Consider the following 16362-nt stretch of genomic DNA (forward strand, 5'->3'; position numbering starts at 1 on the left):
GCAGTTCTTCCAGAAGTGGTACTCCATGCCCTCCCTGTCTCGAACCGGTCGTCGACGGTGCCGCAGAAGACGCACGTTCTGTCGACATCCGGCCCGCGTGAGTCATCCCCTTTTTGCATATGTCACGTCACATTACGACCAGCGTCGGCTGCAGTTGGCGAACGACAGATCACATTCCTGACTACAGCCGTCTCACAATACGCAGCATCCGCACAGCAAACGATGCAGACAGCAACCAGTTTCGATCTCTGCCAGCATCCACCTATGTTCGCTTGCAGAGCAACATTGCCTACGCCACAGGGAGACCGTGCAGACCCGCGCTCCGCCCAGCCCATCCTTTATGAGGGCCTCACCTCTCGTCGTCGTCGTCGTGGCCGTCGGCTCGGCCTCGACAATGGGCGCCACCGTCTTGGAGCGCAGCGCGCGGCTGAGGGGTGGGGCTGTCGGCGTGGCCTGCGCGCTGCTTGGCCTCGGCCTCCTCCCGGACCGGCTGCAGCTGCGCCTCGAGCCGCAGCGAAGCCACCGGCGCCCGCTGCAACCAGCGGCGGCCGCGCTCACAGGCCGGACACCGGTGACACTCACAGGCCGGACACCGGTGACACTCACAGGCCCACCAGCCACACTCACCGGACGGACAACCAGCGGACACCCACAGGCCGGACACAGCGACACTCATAGGCCGGACACCGGCGACACTCACAGGCCGAACAGCGCGACACTCACAGGCCGAACAGCAGCGGACACTCACAGGCCGGTCAACCAGGGGAACTCACAGGCCGGTCACCAGGGAAACTCACAGGTCGGACACCCAGGGAAACTCACAGGCCGGTCACCAGAGGAACTCACAGGCCGGTCACCAGAAGGGCTCACAGGCCAGACACCAGGGGAACTCACAGACAGGGTTCCCAGAGGAGCTCACAGGCCGGACACCATAGGAACTCACAGGCCGGTCACCAGAGGAGCTCACAGGCCGGACACCAGGGGAACTCACAGACCGGGTTCCAGAGGAGCTCACAGGCCGGACACCATAGGAACTCCACAGGCCGGACACCCGGATAACTCACAGACCGGGTTCCCAGAGGAGCTCACAGGCCGGACACCATAGGGAACTCACAGGCCGGTCACCAGAGGAGCTCACAGGCGGACACCAGGGGAACTCACAGACCGGATTCCCAGAGGAGCTCACAGGCCGGACACCATAGGAGCTCACAGGCCGGACACCCGGATAACTCACAGGCCGGACAACCATAGGAACTGACAGGCCGGACACCGGAACAACTCACAGGCGGACAACAGCAGACCACAGGCTTACGTCCGGCCTGTGTTAGGCTACCGGGAATTGACTGCAAGATATATAGGCCGGGGTCCCCACCATAGATGGCTGGGCGAGGCTGTACGCTAAAGCAGAGGTATGCTACCTCCATCCGAGTTGAAACGACACCGGGTGTTTGGGGGTCCCAGTGCTCAGTGAGTGTTGTGGATGAACATCGTGGGATGCCTCTGGCGGGAAACCGTCACCTGCCCGCGAGAGATCGTAGAGCTTGGGTACTACGGCTGCCACAGCTGCACACCCCGCATTCAGCGGGTGTTTCCGGGTGCGGAGGGGACAGCATATCAGTCGCTGGGTCGTGGCACGGATATAAAAAGGCAAGGAGAGGTATGGGACAAGATAATCGAAACAGCCCTACGCGGAGCAGTTTGACCCGCTGCTGGCAATCCCCTACGTGCTTGAAGAAACGAAGGGAAAGGAGACCGGGCCTGGCTTTGGTGACGCTAGCAAGCGTGAGTGGCGTTACCCTGGGACGGTTAGTCACTCACTGCCACACGCAAAGTGAGATAACGGGATCGAAAAGGCAGGTCACCTGCCTAGAGGTACGAAAGCCGGGTTGCTCTAGTTCTTCTCAGTTATGCTCCCCTCTAGCGCGACTCCGCGTTTTCCAACTCGTACGTAATTTATTCACATGCAATCTGACGGCAGCTGCCACGGCTTAAAATGGGTGTGTGGATGTGCTATGCGTGAACCTGGGAGGCACGATAGCGAAAGATGAATGTACCCTTCTGTCCGAAGGTTATTTAACTGAAGCCTACGTATAGGTGTTTTGGCATCGGCGGTTGTTTGTGGATACTACAGCTTGAGCTCCCTCGCGTGATACGGGGTCCCGATCCCCCAGAGTGTGGCTTGTTTAATGGTGTAGGATGACGTTAGCGCACGAACACGCCGTAAGCTATCATGAGACCCCGGCAAAACTAGAGGTTGTTTTTTGACTGTTCAAGCGCTCGGAGATGGATAGCACAGAATATCGCAAGCCATCTTCCCATTTGTAGTTGCATTGTAATCTGGAGGTCAGAAATCATTGCAAATTTGACCGCGATTCTTTTCAAAGTATCATACCTGTCTCTGCCTTCGGTAACGTAAAGGATGACCATGAGTGAGCAAAGGACCTGCGTAAAGGGCTGGTGGCCCCCAAACGGTCTTTCTGAGGTCATAAGAAAGTGATAAATAAGGGTGATGTTGAACTGTAAAGATTGCGTAGGATTTAGTGGCTGTGCACATCTCGCGAACAGAACGTCCCAGATAATGGCGGGTCACTGACTAATGACATCGTGTGTAAAGGTTTGCGGAGAATTGCTCGACCAGTGTTGGTATTTTGAGGACGTAATTTTGTTTAACGGTGATAAACAGTGATTTTGGTTATGCGACCAGGATAAGATGATGTTCTCCAAACAAAATAGTTGCTTTAGACAGATAATTTATGTTTCCAACGTGAAAGAAGGTGCATCATCCCTCAGGACCTTGTTTGACCTTGGGTCAATTGCTGACCACCGCTTTGCACTAATTCTGACTGAAAGCACGGTTGCCTGGCGTTGCTGTTTAAAAGATTTTATCCTTTGCTCCACGGAAAACCGACATTGCTCTTTTCATTTCACCCAAGTAATGAACTTGTTCTGATCTTGGAGGCAAGCTGAAATGAAGGCATCAGTTTTGACATCGTTGGCTTGCTCAGATGCAGAACTATCTGTTATTTTGACTTCACATCTGTGGTTCAGCTGGGGTCCAAGTGGCGAGAGAGTGCATCATTTCTTCGCCTGGCACTCGGGAGAAAATATCGTCCGTTTGGCGTAAGCTTAAGTATATGATGCGGTAAATGATACGATGGTAAAGCGCAACATGGAATGCGGTGCTCTTCTGTCAAACATGGCACACCGCTCTCTTCCGCAATAAGCCCTATAATGCATAGTCTCTTGCTATATCTTCCACATACCGCGCCACGTGCAAGAGAACATGAGCAGGGTGCGATGTCGGGGTCGCACAAGGGTTGTGCCTTTCCCAGCACATAGGTCATTTTTTGGGGCGGACAAGCAGCACATTTTTGTCCGAAATGCAACGTCTAGCCATAATAAATGGTGAAAACCTAGAAAATTGTCACTTTTGAGTCGTGATACTGGGTGCTGAAGGCTGCTACAATGACAGAGCCACTGAGTGGTTTCAACTTCCGTTGGGTCGGCAGTAGTGTCGAAATGTTTAGCAATTATTACAGCGTTAGGTGAAAACTCCTGCTTAAACGGGGTTCAGGTGAATCAAGGGAGTACATCGTTCAATCTAAAATCGACTTTTCGGCGAATGGTCTAATCGTTCACGTTTTCTAGGGCTGTAAATTAGGCGACCTTATTCGGGTGGTAATTGGTCTCAAAGAAGAATACAGAGGTGTCATGGGGCATTATGGTCAGCCAAACCGTGTCTGAGTCAAGGAAGATAGCTGTCCGGGCTGCGCCGATAGTTAAGTGCTGACTGGCAGGTTATGTTTCCACATGCACTGTCATACGCCGCGTGCACCAAGCCTAGAATACTTGCTGTAGATCCCCTCCCCCCCAAGAAAAAAAAAATATTGGATAACGTTTCCATTGGCATGAAGTGTTCGGGCGTAAACGAGATACCCAGAACTCAGTTCTGTAGCTTGAGTTGTCTTTTCCGAATATGACCGCTTTATAGAACACTTCTTCGGAGTTATCAGCCATTAATGCAATAATTTTTACCTTAAGGTGCTCGCTAGTGCGTGGGTCCGTTAAAGGAAATGTTCCACATTTGTAGGGTGTCTTGGACTGAAAAGGCCATCTTGGTGATTATTCAGTGCCGTTCAAAACCCCTCTCTTCTTGGGACATAACTCTTCTCGCTTCTGAGCAGCACGCTAAGAAGATATGCGGGCTTTTTCGGGGAGACTTTTTCAAGGTCACCCAGGCATCCATGACGCCATAATAACGTCATTTAAATTATATCATTAATTTGCCATGTGGCGATAAATGCCAATAAAAATAGGATTGTAGAGTCGTTCATATCTGGCGTTCGTGAGCACGATTTCCGTATATTACGGCCGTCCACTGGCTCTCAACCAATGCTTTGCAGCGCACGATGACGCAACGAAACGATGACGTATCGGGAATTATATTTAGGAACCAGAGAACTTTTTCTGTTTGAGAGCCAGTTTTGTGCTTGGTGCAGGGTTGGCGTAATCATTCTTCGATCCACCCTCAAGAGGAATGGACCTTAACGGACTGCGAGGTACTGTTGGAGAACGGAAAACGGGAGCATGGGCGTAGTTCCATTAGTCCGTAGATGTGAAAATGCGTGCTAGCGGTATGCATGAAAAACGTCGGCGATGATCTTTGCGATTTGTGTCTGAGTTGACTTGTGAGCGTGTCAGGCAGCAGAATGGACCATATCCAGACTACCAGCCACACAAACATTGATGGCAAAGAAGCTTCAGTAAAGCACGCATTCAGAACTCCCCGCCCCAACCGTCCAGAAACGGTCATAATTGCCAGCGTTGCATCAGGCGATCCCTAGAGCTAAAATTCGCCCACAGTTTACCAACCACTCAGGACGCGCCGTTTCTGTCTCGATGATAGGTGTCCGATCGTTCAGTACAAATTAACGCGGCTTTCCGGCAGATGCAATCAACGATGAGACAGGCACCGCAGTTTGCCATTTAGTCAAGGCTGCCATCACATCTTTCCTTCCCTGCTGAATGCGTTATGCATCAGTGTTGCACTCATCTTTCAACACAAGTCAGATAGTGCGGGTCCAAGTTATTTTAAAGACGGTGCGTGAGTTGCTTGTCAGTGGGGGTGCTGCGGCGCAATTTCAGGCTTCATGATGCGGACAGAATCTGGCACCCGTGCGAGGCGCCATCTGCGTGCGCGCAGATGGTGCATTGCATTGCGTAGTGCATTGCACGCATGCATTCGGGTGCCAGCTCGCTCTGTCCCCCGCTCCATGGTGGGCGCGACACAACTGTCCCCCGGTTTGTGGGTGGTCGATGGAAATCGGGTGCGTCGGAAAATTTGGCAGCGTGTCCGGATGGAGCTCAGCAAAGGCGCATGGTCCGGGTTCCGAGTGTATTTGGCAAATATTTGCGAACTCACGGCGACATGCCACTCTGCCCATCGGCGAAGATAAGCACCAGAAGTTCTTAAAAGGCTCATTGAGATATGGTATGAGATGATGCCTCGCACGTTTGAATCGGCGCAGCGTTTTAAAACTCCAGGTATTTATCTCCGCCCCGGGAAGCCACGACACCGAGTGCAAGTGGTGCAATGCCATGCTCCATAGCCTGTATAGAAAATATCTGAAGACTTGAGTTCTTCCGCTCGACAAACAAGTTTCACGGGTCCTCGGATTGGATGGCCGCTGATTTCCGATCACCAGAGTCTTCAGAGATGATACTAAGGCAATATGAATCTGTACCGACACCGTTCCATGTTTTCCAATATCAGCTGACACGGAGCCATCTTATATATTAAGCACCAATTAAGGGTGTAAAGTGTCGATTGATGACGTAAATTGAACATGAACTCTTTAGAAAAGCTAATACGTGCACCCTTGAACGAACCCATGGGACGAATAAAGCGGAAATAATCATAGGATAACAACACAATGGTTTCGAAAAGAGCGTAAACGCGGTACGCATCGTCTCATTTGGGATCTCTTCCACATCAACGTTTCAAGAAATCATTGACAGCACCACTGATGATCACAACACCAATATTCGTGCACGTAGATAGGCAAATTACGAAATGTGAAATGCAGTGACGAGACATCTACACGACATCAAGAGAGACGCTGAAATGAGCAACGACAAACAACATCCATGCAAAAAGCACAACTGTCGTAAGTAAATGCATTGATAGGCCGATAACATTAAAGATTTCTGAATGATCACTTGGAACCGAGAAGACCGCGAGTGAGAAAGAACACGTTGCGAAGCCACATCATTGCCGCGGTGCCCGCGATAAGACGCATATTCCACACCTCTCCAGCAAATCGCATCACTGCGGATGACTCGGCATAGCACTGCAGGGGTCACTATGCTATACAGTAGTGACCACGATCTTGGTTGCACGCAGTTACCGCCGGTTTACCTCCTTACCTTGCCGTCCAACCTGTCAAGCTCTGCTAGCAGGGATCGGTAGTTGGAGTTCTTGTTCTTTCCGCCAGATGTCAGCAGGCTGCGCACCACCTGCCTGTCCTCGGGGTACACGAGCAGCAGCAGCCGGGAGCCGGCCGCGCGCAGCTGGTCGCCAGGCTGCTCCAGCGCCGAGAGAGCGAACTTGGCCAGCTGCTCGGTGGACTGCGGTCTGAGGACGCACGCAGATGGCTCGGTGGACTGCAGTCTGGGGACGCACGCAAATGGCTCGGTGGACTGCGGTCTGGGGACGCACGCAGATGGCTCGGTGGACTGCGGTCTGGGGACGCACCCAGATGGCGGACACGAACGGCCGACGCGTGTTGAGTGGCGGCGCAGATTGAGCGGATGTAGCTTGAAAAAGACTGGTGGCCTCGAATGAAATGATATAAATAACAGTATTAGACCAATCTGTATCCTCCGTTGACGGATTCACCCGATCGACTCAGTTTATATCCACCCTGCCAGCCTTGCTTTCCATACGGCCGTCGATGGCCAGTGTTCACATGAGGGTGCGCGGTCGACATTTCAGCACGCAACAACGCCCGTCACACCGGATCGGCAGCAGCCCAGCCGTGCCGCGAGCTCACCCGTCATCGTTGGTGACGCCGTACTTGATGATGATCTTCTCGACGGTCTCGATCCTGCCCAGGGCGACCCGGGTGTGGACGGCGCCCCGCAGCGGGGCAGCCAGCGCCGCCGTGACGTCGGGCATGCGACGGCCGTGCGCCGTCTCCGCCAGCTGCAGCAGGCCCTCCGCGGCCATTGTCTGGACGCGCGTGGCGTTCTCGCCCAGCTTCTGGATCAGCTCCGGCAGTGCCGCCTCCATCGTGTTGCTCAGCTCGCGCTTGGACGTCCTGCGGCAGAGTAGGGGGGGGGGGGGGGGGAGGGGGCAGAGTGAGACGTGGCAGGGAGCGCGCAGAAGTGAGGGCCGGCGACGGGGTATTAGGAGATAGTGAGAACAGGTGGCATGTGTCGTTGCGATGAGAAAGCAGATGAACATTTTTCAAGAGATGAAGTTTAACTAGAGGTCTGACAACGATGTCAGCTGGGTGGCAATTTAGGCAGACGCAATGTACCCGAAGATAACACTTATCACAAAAAGAGCAGTAGTCAAAATCACTGTGCAAATACACACGGTGAAGGAATCGTCTCGTGGCATTGTAACATAGGTGGTATTTTCATTGGTTGCTGGCGATTCCCACACTGCCGTTCGCCGGCGGCAGATGGCTGCGAGTCCTGCCCGTGGGGCTCAGAAGTCCCCTCTTCCGCCCATCTTACTTGTGTCGGCTGGCATAGGGCCCGGTCAGGTAGGCCAGCGCCTCCACAGCCTGCTGGCTGACAGTGTACATCTTGTCCTTGAGTCCGCGCATAAGCAGGAAGGTGGCAGCCCGGGTCTTCTTGTCCGCTTTCACGCTCTCATCGCCGCTCTTCAGGTCATTCATCAGATCACGGAACCCTTCCTCCTTCTGGAGGAAACTCTTGGCGTAGAAGTGCTCAACCTGCATGAAGTGGCCACCAAATTAATAGCAAATGCCTTTGTTTCAATGAATTGCAACAGTTACTGCCCTGGTCATAGAGCACGTTTCATCGATGCATAGCTAGAAACGGGGGTTGCACGGTGTTTATAGGCCACGTTATATTCGCTAGGCACGTGCTGTTAATACAGCATGGGCTCAACCTAAACCTGCATTTTAGCATTTCCTTCTAGTTCACCTCGGCACAGGGCTCCGCATCATCCTCTCGTACCGCACTCACCAAAGGCTCCCCAAACACCTCAATGGGCAGCGCGGCTGCCTTCCTGTCCTGATCGGTCAGCACGGACGACATCTGCCGGGGTGTGCTGAAACTGCTACTTCCGGCGTCGCCCACCATCATGCCGGCCATCAGCTTGCGTCTGGAAGTAGCAGGCAGCGGACGGGTCAGGCCACCGTCGCGCGTTATCAGAGGTCAGCTACCCGTGCCGCCGCCGCAGTCAACAGGGGCGGTTATCACTTCAGACTGCACTCAAGCGACGTGGCTGGGCCTTACTCCAGCGGGGCGCGAGCGCGCGGGCCCCGGCATGCTGGCAGCTAGTTGGGCATTTCTGTGCAGCGCCACCATCCGTCCAATGTTTCACTGAAACGTGACTTTAATATGCGCGGGCACGAGTGCACACTGCACCGATGAGCGTCTGGACATGCGAACCCACGGAGTGACGTACAGAAGTCGGCACTGCATGACACGTGCGATGCAACATGGCGTGCGAGGCGCGGCGTGAGGTGTGCGGTGCGCCTCACCCGGTGGTGAGTGCTCACGCCTCTGCCGAGCGCTGGTCCGCCGTCTCACCCGCGGCCAGGCCGGACAGGCGGCGCGCGACCCGCTGGCGCAGCGTACTTGGATATCGGCTCCTGCTGCTTAAAGAGCGGTGAGCGGGCGCGCCGCGGCGGCAGCGGCGACGGCGCCAGCGGGGCCGGCTGGTAGCGCGGCGCGGGCGGCGGTGGCGGCGGCTGGCGGCGCGGCGGCGTCGCAGGCTTGGCGGGCGTCGCTGGCGCCCGCGGCGTCATCGGAGCGTAGATGGGCGGCGGGGGCGTCATCGGCTTCTTCAGCGAGCCAGACGAGTCCTGGCGCACCTCTGGGCTGCGTGGGATGGGAGGTAGCGGGTCGGACTTGGGCCGCGGGGGTGGCGACGGCTCTGGCGCTGGCGGCGGCGGCGTCTGGGGACGCTTCTTCTTGCCCGGCGGCGGTGGCAGCTCCAGGTTCAGGGACTTGTTGTTATTCGGGTCCGTCTGGAAGACGGATCTGCATTGGGCCACGTTGCAGACATTGGTAGTGTTGATATGGATAAGCAAATTTCCAGTGGCTTGCAAGCGACACATGCAAACATTTTGTATGCAGTTATATACTTCAATATAATTTCGCAACCAGCAGCAAAGTACAGTGAGGTGAACATCAGCGGAGATGTCTAGTTCAGCATTTTGCACATAAGACGAAAACGCATCACGTAATGCACTTTGTCACGTCACATCACGTAATGGTCCGCAGTCGCACACATAAACCGCACTTCAGCGTTGGAGTCTCACCCCATCTGACTCCAGAAGCTGGTCCACCTTGAGTGCCGCCATCACGGCCTCTTTGTACTCCTCCGAGTGGTCCTTCCTCAGCTTGGCCCTGTCGTAGTTCTCCTCCTCGATGGCCATGCGCTTCTCTATGTCGTACTTGCCCAGCCGCAGACCAGCCTTGTGCAGCAGCAACACAGCGTCGCGGCAGTTCTTAGCGTACTCGAACCGCTCGTCTGGAGGGGCAGCGGCGGAGACCGCCAGCGGTCACACCAGCCGTCAACGGCGGCGGCCGTCAGCGGTCACACCAGCTGTCAGCAGTCACACCAGTCCACAGCGGCGGCGGCCGTCAGCGGTCACACCAGCCGTCAGCGGTCACACCAGTCCACAGCGGTGATGGCCGTCAGCGGTCACACCAGCTGTCAGCAGTCACACCAGTCCACAGCGGTAATGGCTGTCAGCGGTCGCACTAGCCGTCAGCGGTCACACCAGTCCACAGCGGTGATGGCCGTCAGCGGTCACACTAACCTCAGCGGTCACACCAGTCCACAGCGGTGATGGCCGTCAGCGGTCACACTAACCTCAGCGGTCACACCAGTCCACAGCGGTGATGGCCGTCAGCGGTCACACCAGCTGTCAGCAGTCATACCAGTCCACAGCGGTGATGGCCGTCAGCGGTCACACTAACCTCAGCGGTCACACCAGTCCATAGCGGTGATGGCCGTCAGCGGCCACACTAGCCGTCAGCGGTCACACCAGTCCACGGCGGCAGCGGCCGTCAGCTGTCACACCAGCCGTCAGCGGTCACACCAGCCGTCAGCGGCGGCGGCCGTCAGCGGTCACACCAGCCGTCAGCAGTCACACCATCCACAGCGGTGATGGCCGTCAGCGGCCACACCAGCCGTCAGCGGTCACACCAGTCCACGGCGGCGGCGGCCGTCAGCGGCCATACTAGCCGTCAGCGGTCACACCAGTCCACAGCGGCGGCGGCCGTCAGCGGTCACACCAGCCGTCAGCGGTCACACCAGTCCACGGCGGTGATGGCTGTCAGCGGTCACACCAGCCGTCAGCGGTCACACCAGTCCACGGCGGCGGCGGCCGTCAGCGGTCACACCAGCCGTCAGCGGTCACACCAGTCCACAGCGGTGATGGCTGTCAGCGGTCACACTAGCCGTCAGCGGTCACACCAGTCCACAGCGGTGATGGCCGTCAGCAGTCACACCAGCTGTCAGCAGTCACACCAGTCCACAGCGGTGATGGCTGTCAGCGGTCACACTAGCCGTCAGCGGTCACACCAGTTCACAGCGGTGATGGCCGTCAGCAGTCACACCAGCTGTCAGCAGTCACACCAGTCCACAGCGGTGATGGCTGTCAGCGGTCACACCAGCCGTCAGCGGTCACACCAGTCCACGGCGGCGGCGGCCGTCAGCGGTCACACCAGCCATCAGCGGTCACACCATCCACAGCGGTGATGGCCGTCAGTGGCCACACCAGCCGTCAGCGGTCACACCAGTCCACGGCGGCGGCGGCCGTCAGCGGCCATACTAGCCGTCAGCGGTCACACCAGTCCACAGCGGCGGCGGCCGTCAGCGGTCACACCAGTCCACAGCGATGATGGCCGTCAGCGGTCACACCAGCCTTCAGCGGCGGCGGCCGTCAGCGGTCACACCAGCCGTCAGCGGTCACACCAGTCCACAGCGGCGGCGGCCGTCAGCGGTCACACCAGCCGTCAGCGGTCACACCAGTCCACAGCGGTGATGGCCGTCAGCGGTCACATCACCGTCAGCGATCATATCAACCGAGAGTGGTGACGGCCGTCAGCGGCCACACCAGCCGTCAGCGGTGACGGCCGTCAGCGGTCACCCGTCACCAACAGCCCCCTGTCATCGGGCACCCCCAGCACCCAGCCGTCCATCACTGATGGCTGACTGTTCGGAACGGACGAACTTCCTTGTACCAGGCCAACCTCCGAAATTTGGTGACTGACCGCATAAAGCAAACGATCATCACTGATTGACAACCAACGGCTGCTGGTCAATATGTGTGCAGCGAAAGGCTATTCAAATCCGTCTCATGGTAGTTGTTAACAGTGAAAATGTTAACAACATTGGTCATTTGCTAACAGCGGCTAGTTTGCCGCCAATAATTGCGGGACATAAGTTATCATTCCTCAAAGTCCTGTGCTGTTAAGTCCTGTGCCAATTCACTATTGTTATCTGCCACAGTGCAGCAAGTTGTCTTTATCATTAATCAGTTATTATTCCCCAAAGTCCAAATGGAACAAGCCGTGCCGAATTCACGACTGTAATTTGCTACAACGCAGCTGGTTGTGTTAGTTTACATTTGAGTTGTTATGGCCGCTCTATAGAAACCTGACCTAGAAACACTTGCTCTCCCAATTTTGCAGTTTCCAGATCAGCGTGCTGGAGAGAAATGCGTCGCACAAAGACCGACAGATTACAACGTGACTGAAGCGGTGACTTGTGATATGCTTGCCAAAATTCCTTCACTTTATCTTTCAATTCAAACATTTTGTCAAATGCATATCGGAGTTTTCAATGTGAACACTTGCTCATGGACCACCCGACCAAAGTACCAGACTCTGCAGAACTCCTCCGTGTCAGTATACAATTTTCCCATCTCATTTAACTAATGGGCACTCCGGTGGGTGGGTGCGCCTTTTATCTGCACTGCTGCCCCTTATCAACCCCTCCAGAGGTGTGTAAATTAACCTGAGACGCGAGCGAAGACCTCAATCACCCCCGAGTGCCGAGCCGTGCCAATCTCGGCGACGATAGTCGAGTCCACGCAGTCGGAATACGAATGCCGAGAACCGCTAGCCGGGCTGCCACTGCTTACCAGTTGCCACGTCGTGGCTGAGCCTTACGTGAAATCACTGGGCGGCTATGGATCGCCGCCGTAACGCTCCGTCTGTTGTAGCAACAGCGGCGCACGCTCGAGGCTGCACGCCATTGGCCGGCCTGCACGGGCCCGGCGGCGCCGCCGATCGATTTGACCTTGACTGGTGACCTCGGGTCCTCCGCGTTCAAAAGAGCGCGGAGTCGTGTCGACTGCTGTTCGGCCCGGCTGGTGGAGTGCCTCACGAATATTTGAATGACATCAAGAAATATTGTTTTGTATTTGATTATCAAATTTCCGTTATATCTTTTTAATTGTCGTCATTAAGCATTATTCATTCAGTTTCGTCCTGTTAAACACACTTGATTGCAAATATTCCTAATTGGTTCGCAGTCACCAGCATAATTAATCATGGCCTAGTTTTGGATAACTGCCTTTGGTAAGGACACCGTGTAACTTTTTGTGAAACAATGTCGTCTAATTGTTTTTGAAAACACCCGCTCTAGTGTTCGCGCAGTCTCACAACCATAGTCCAGAAATGATCGCCACGTATGGAAATAGCTCGTCACGCATGATGCGTAAACGTTTTCGCCGTCGCACGCAAACAAGGAAAATGAAGGCAATCCAAATGATGTAAGACCAGCCACAGGTACCAAGTCAATCTAGCAATCGTCATACACACCGATGTTTTACAACATCATGACCTGGCACTGTTTAGAGCCTGGATGGTTACATAATCAAAGCGAGGGACATGTGGGCCTAATTATATTGCAGCGTGGTCTGAGCAGGTGCCGCAACATAAAGCACGGCAGCAACGTATTCACCGCATGATCTTAGCTTTTTTTGTAGCCGGAACTATATGTGTCAGTCTGTTTGTAATGACCTGCGTTTGTAACAATTCAGCGCACCGGCCAAACAATGCAGGAGGTTGAGTATCCGTTTTTGGAGCATGGTATTTTCGCGGGGGGAACGGATTGCCCTTCTGCACCCGCCGCGTTTTCCACCGCGCACGATTTTGAGTTCAGATCACCCCATTGTTTATCATTATGACATTCATGGCGTCACTTGTTTGCCTTGAACGCTTAACATATGTTAAGGTTGATGCCCGTCGTTTGAACCGTGTTCGAAGGGGTAGGATTTTGTATAAAATCCACTACAATGTTCTTATCTCCAAGAATATTTTACATACCAATGTAGGTATTGTCGGCGAGATCAGTGCTGGTAGGTCATGGCAAAGCGAGCAAACAGCGTGTAGCTGTGGCAGCTTTACTTAAAAGATTGTCAGTGTTGACTCAAATAATTCTTTCATGGCGCATTTGGTAGGATTATGTTGTTCCTGAACGTACCCGGGGAATTTGCATAGATCATCCCACATTTCACAACGCTGAGAATGTAACATTGGTGTTTTCTATAAGAAAAGCTAACTTAAACTTGTTTTAATCTGAAGCATAGATCGTGGCTTGCACCGTGTGTTATTTGCAGTGTAATACCTATGTTTATCGTTTATAGACACTGCATGAATAACGCCCGTGAAAATTTGGTTTTTATTCCCAGTTTGTGACGTGCTGAATGCATGCATCATCACGTCACATGCATCAAAACGATGATGATGAATGGTATGCATGCATCATCATCACCCGTCCAAACATCGTTTCGCATCCTTTTGTGAAAGTCACCATGATTTTTTGTCACCATGAGTCACCATGATCCTCCCCGTGCGCGTAATCCATTAATTTGTATAGGCATGACTTTCTTAGTCTGTCAGTCTACTATGAGCCGCGTTGGTTTTAAATGCAAAATCTTTAAGTTTATTTGGAGAGAGGGGAGAAACGCCCAGAATGCAGACGGGACCGACCACAGCGAGGCATTGCTCGTTTTTTTCTGTGTCCGGCGTCAACTAACACACGTTCGGCTGGGGTCAATTTGACCCCTCCCCACCTTCCCCGAAGGTCTCTCCACAATAACTTCCGAACAACGTGGTGAAGCCGCACCACATTTTGCTCAGCTATAGGCAATCGAATGACCAGCTTAGGGGTACAAAAATATAGATACAATCGGGAAGGGCGCTGATCTATGGCATGTCGACGTCAGGTAAATGCTGCTAGGGGTGACAGTTCTTATGAAATAGTTCAACACGATGCGACACTGTATTGTTGGACGAAGTCATGCAACTTGAAATGGCTTCTTAGTTAATCGGGCCATTGAAATTAAGACTAAGACTAATGCCATCCTCCCTGGGTAAGGTATGGATGTCAGATGAAAGCAAAAATACGAACTGCTTTATGTTTGGAAGTCTGCATTTTAAGAAGCAGTTTTTGACGCTCGCTTCCAATGCCCGGATCACAACGGCGTCAACACCTAATTGACTTTGACTTCATGAAAATCAGGGAATGTCACTGACTTAGAATGATTTCGATCAAGTTTTTCTTTGAGGAACAAACCACCGAAGGTAACACTTGGACCCCATTGAAAATCTTAATATCCAAAATAGTTTCGATGAAGTTGTGTCGTTTTTACATAATAAATATGAAATAAGATCACTGACTTGATATGAACACCAGTGAAATATAGTTTTTCAGGGGTATCTTGGTCAAGGCTGGCTGCGTGAGCAAATCTGAGGACACTTCGGCCATCGCTCCGAAGTTCCGTTTTGTTTCCCCTGTCTATTTACTCCTATCTACCCTATGAATTTGATGCATAGCTTTCTTAGCTTTTGAGATCTTGGGAGGGCGACAAATTGTCCCCGCCCCCCCCCCCCCCCAAAGCATCCACCGAAGCGCGCGGTGCATTCAGCCTGCCGCCCGGGCGCGTGGTAATCAGCTATGGCAAGCCAGCTGGAAAAACAAGAGCTGCCTTGACGCGTAGCAATTTGGTGGTGTTTACCACAGAGGAAACAATTATTGATTTGACAGCGTCGCGGCTGCGTAAGGCCCAATACACAGTACAGCGACGCAATCAGACGGATGAAACGGGGTGAGTTATTTGATGAGTGTTGTTGCTGCGCACATGGTGTCGATCACCGATTTCCTTGGCTTGTTCTATGACACTGAGCCGTATTCCATTGCTCACATCTAAATGCTTATAAGCTTTAAGGTGTTCTTGCATTTGCAATCATTTTTGTTCATTCTTACCGGCTCGTTGTCTTTGCAGAAGCATGCATTAACATGTTCGTTTCCACTGCAGAAATCCGCTGTATCAAAACATGCAGTAGGTCTTACGCAGTCTGCGAGAGCATGCCTATACATCTAACAGGATCGGGTACCAAACATGACTTACTGTAGGCTAGTTGAGGCGCCATTCAGACCTTACCATGACTGCCAGGTGTGTTAGATATTTGTTGAAAGGTTCTGTGGAGTCAGGCCGACGGAGTGGTTTATTTCGGAGCTGTAATGCGGCACAAAGCGTTGCTATGCGCTCCGCCCCCCCCCCCCGAAAATGACGGACTGATGCCGTGATAGCAATGCACTTGATTTCATTAAGTGCAGGAACTGTTCCAAATATGCATGAGATTTTAACCGAAATAGCTATTATATTTATATATTGCTGTTACGCATATATATATATATATATATATATATATATATATATATATAGATGTTATACAATATATATGTATATATACAGTATGATAAATATCTATCTATATATATATATATAACATATAAAGAGAAAGAGAGAGAAAGAGAGAAGAGAAAAGGGAGAGAGAGAGAGAGAGGAGCGAGAGAGAGAGAGAGAGAGAGAGAGAGAGAGAGAAGAGAGAGACTAGAGAGAGAGAGAGAGAGAGAGAGATAGAGAGAGAGAGAGAGAGAGAGAGAGAGAGAGAGAGAGAGAGAGAGAGAGAGAGAGAGAGAGAGAGGAGAGAGAGAGAGAGGGAGAGGAGGATGAGAGAGAGAGAAAGAGCAGGAGAGAGAGAGAGGAGAGAGAGGAGAGAGAGAGAGAGAGAGAGAGAGGAGAGAGAGAGAGAGAGAGAGAGAGAGGAGAGAGAGAGAGAGAGAGAGAGAGA

At 53.1% G+C, this 16362-nt stretch overlaps 2 protein-coding genes across 2 annotated transcripts; both read right to left on the bottom strand.

Annotated features, from left to right (window-relative positions):
* Positions 1-349: 349 nt before the first annotated feature.
* LOC119105450 (uncharacterized) lies at positions 350-8867 on the bottom strand. The gene is made up of 6 exons (XM_037228914.1): positions 8791-8867; positions 8221-8359; positions 7744-7964; positions 7053-7319; positions 6427-6634; positions 350-532 (listed from the first exon to the last, which is right to left on the bottom strand). The coding sequence occupies exons 2-6, from the start codon at positions 8347-8349 to the stop codon at positions 350-352; spliced, it is 1008 nt and encodes a 335-aa protein (XP_037084809.1). The 5' UTR covers positions 8350-8359; positions 8791-8867.
* LOC119105451 (centrosomal protein of 104 kDa) lies at positions 8413-9736 on the bottom strand (the record flags this gene model as incomplete). Its single annotated transcript, XM_037228915.1, is given in 3 exon segments — positions 8413-8416; positions 9001-9230; positions 9525-9736. Coding segments are annotated over 3 exon segments (446 nt in total), but the record flags the coding sequence as incomplete, so codon positions are not given.
* Positions 9737-16362: the final 6626 nt, after the last annotated feature.

Source organism: Pollicipes pollicipes, unplaced genomic scaffold (assembly GCF_011947565.3).
Source record: "Pollicipes pollicipes isolate AB1234 unplaced genomic scaffold, Ppol_2.1 Scaffold_6138;HRSCAF=7277_pilon_pilon_pilon, whole genome shotgun sequence".
NCBI lineage: Eukaryota > Metazoa > Arthropoda > Thecostraca > Pollicipedomorpha > Pollicipedidae > Pollicipes > Pollicipes pollicipes.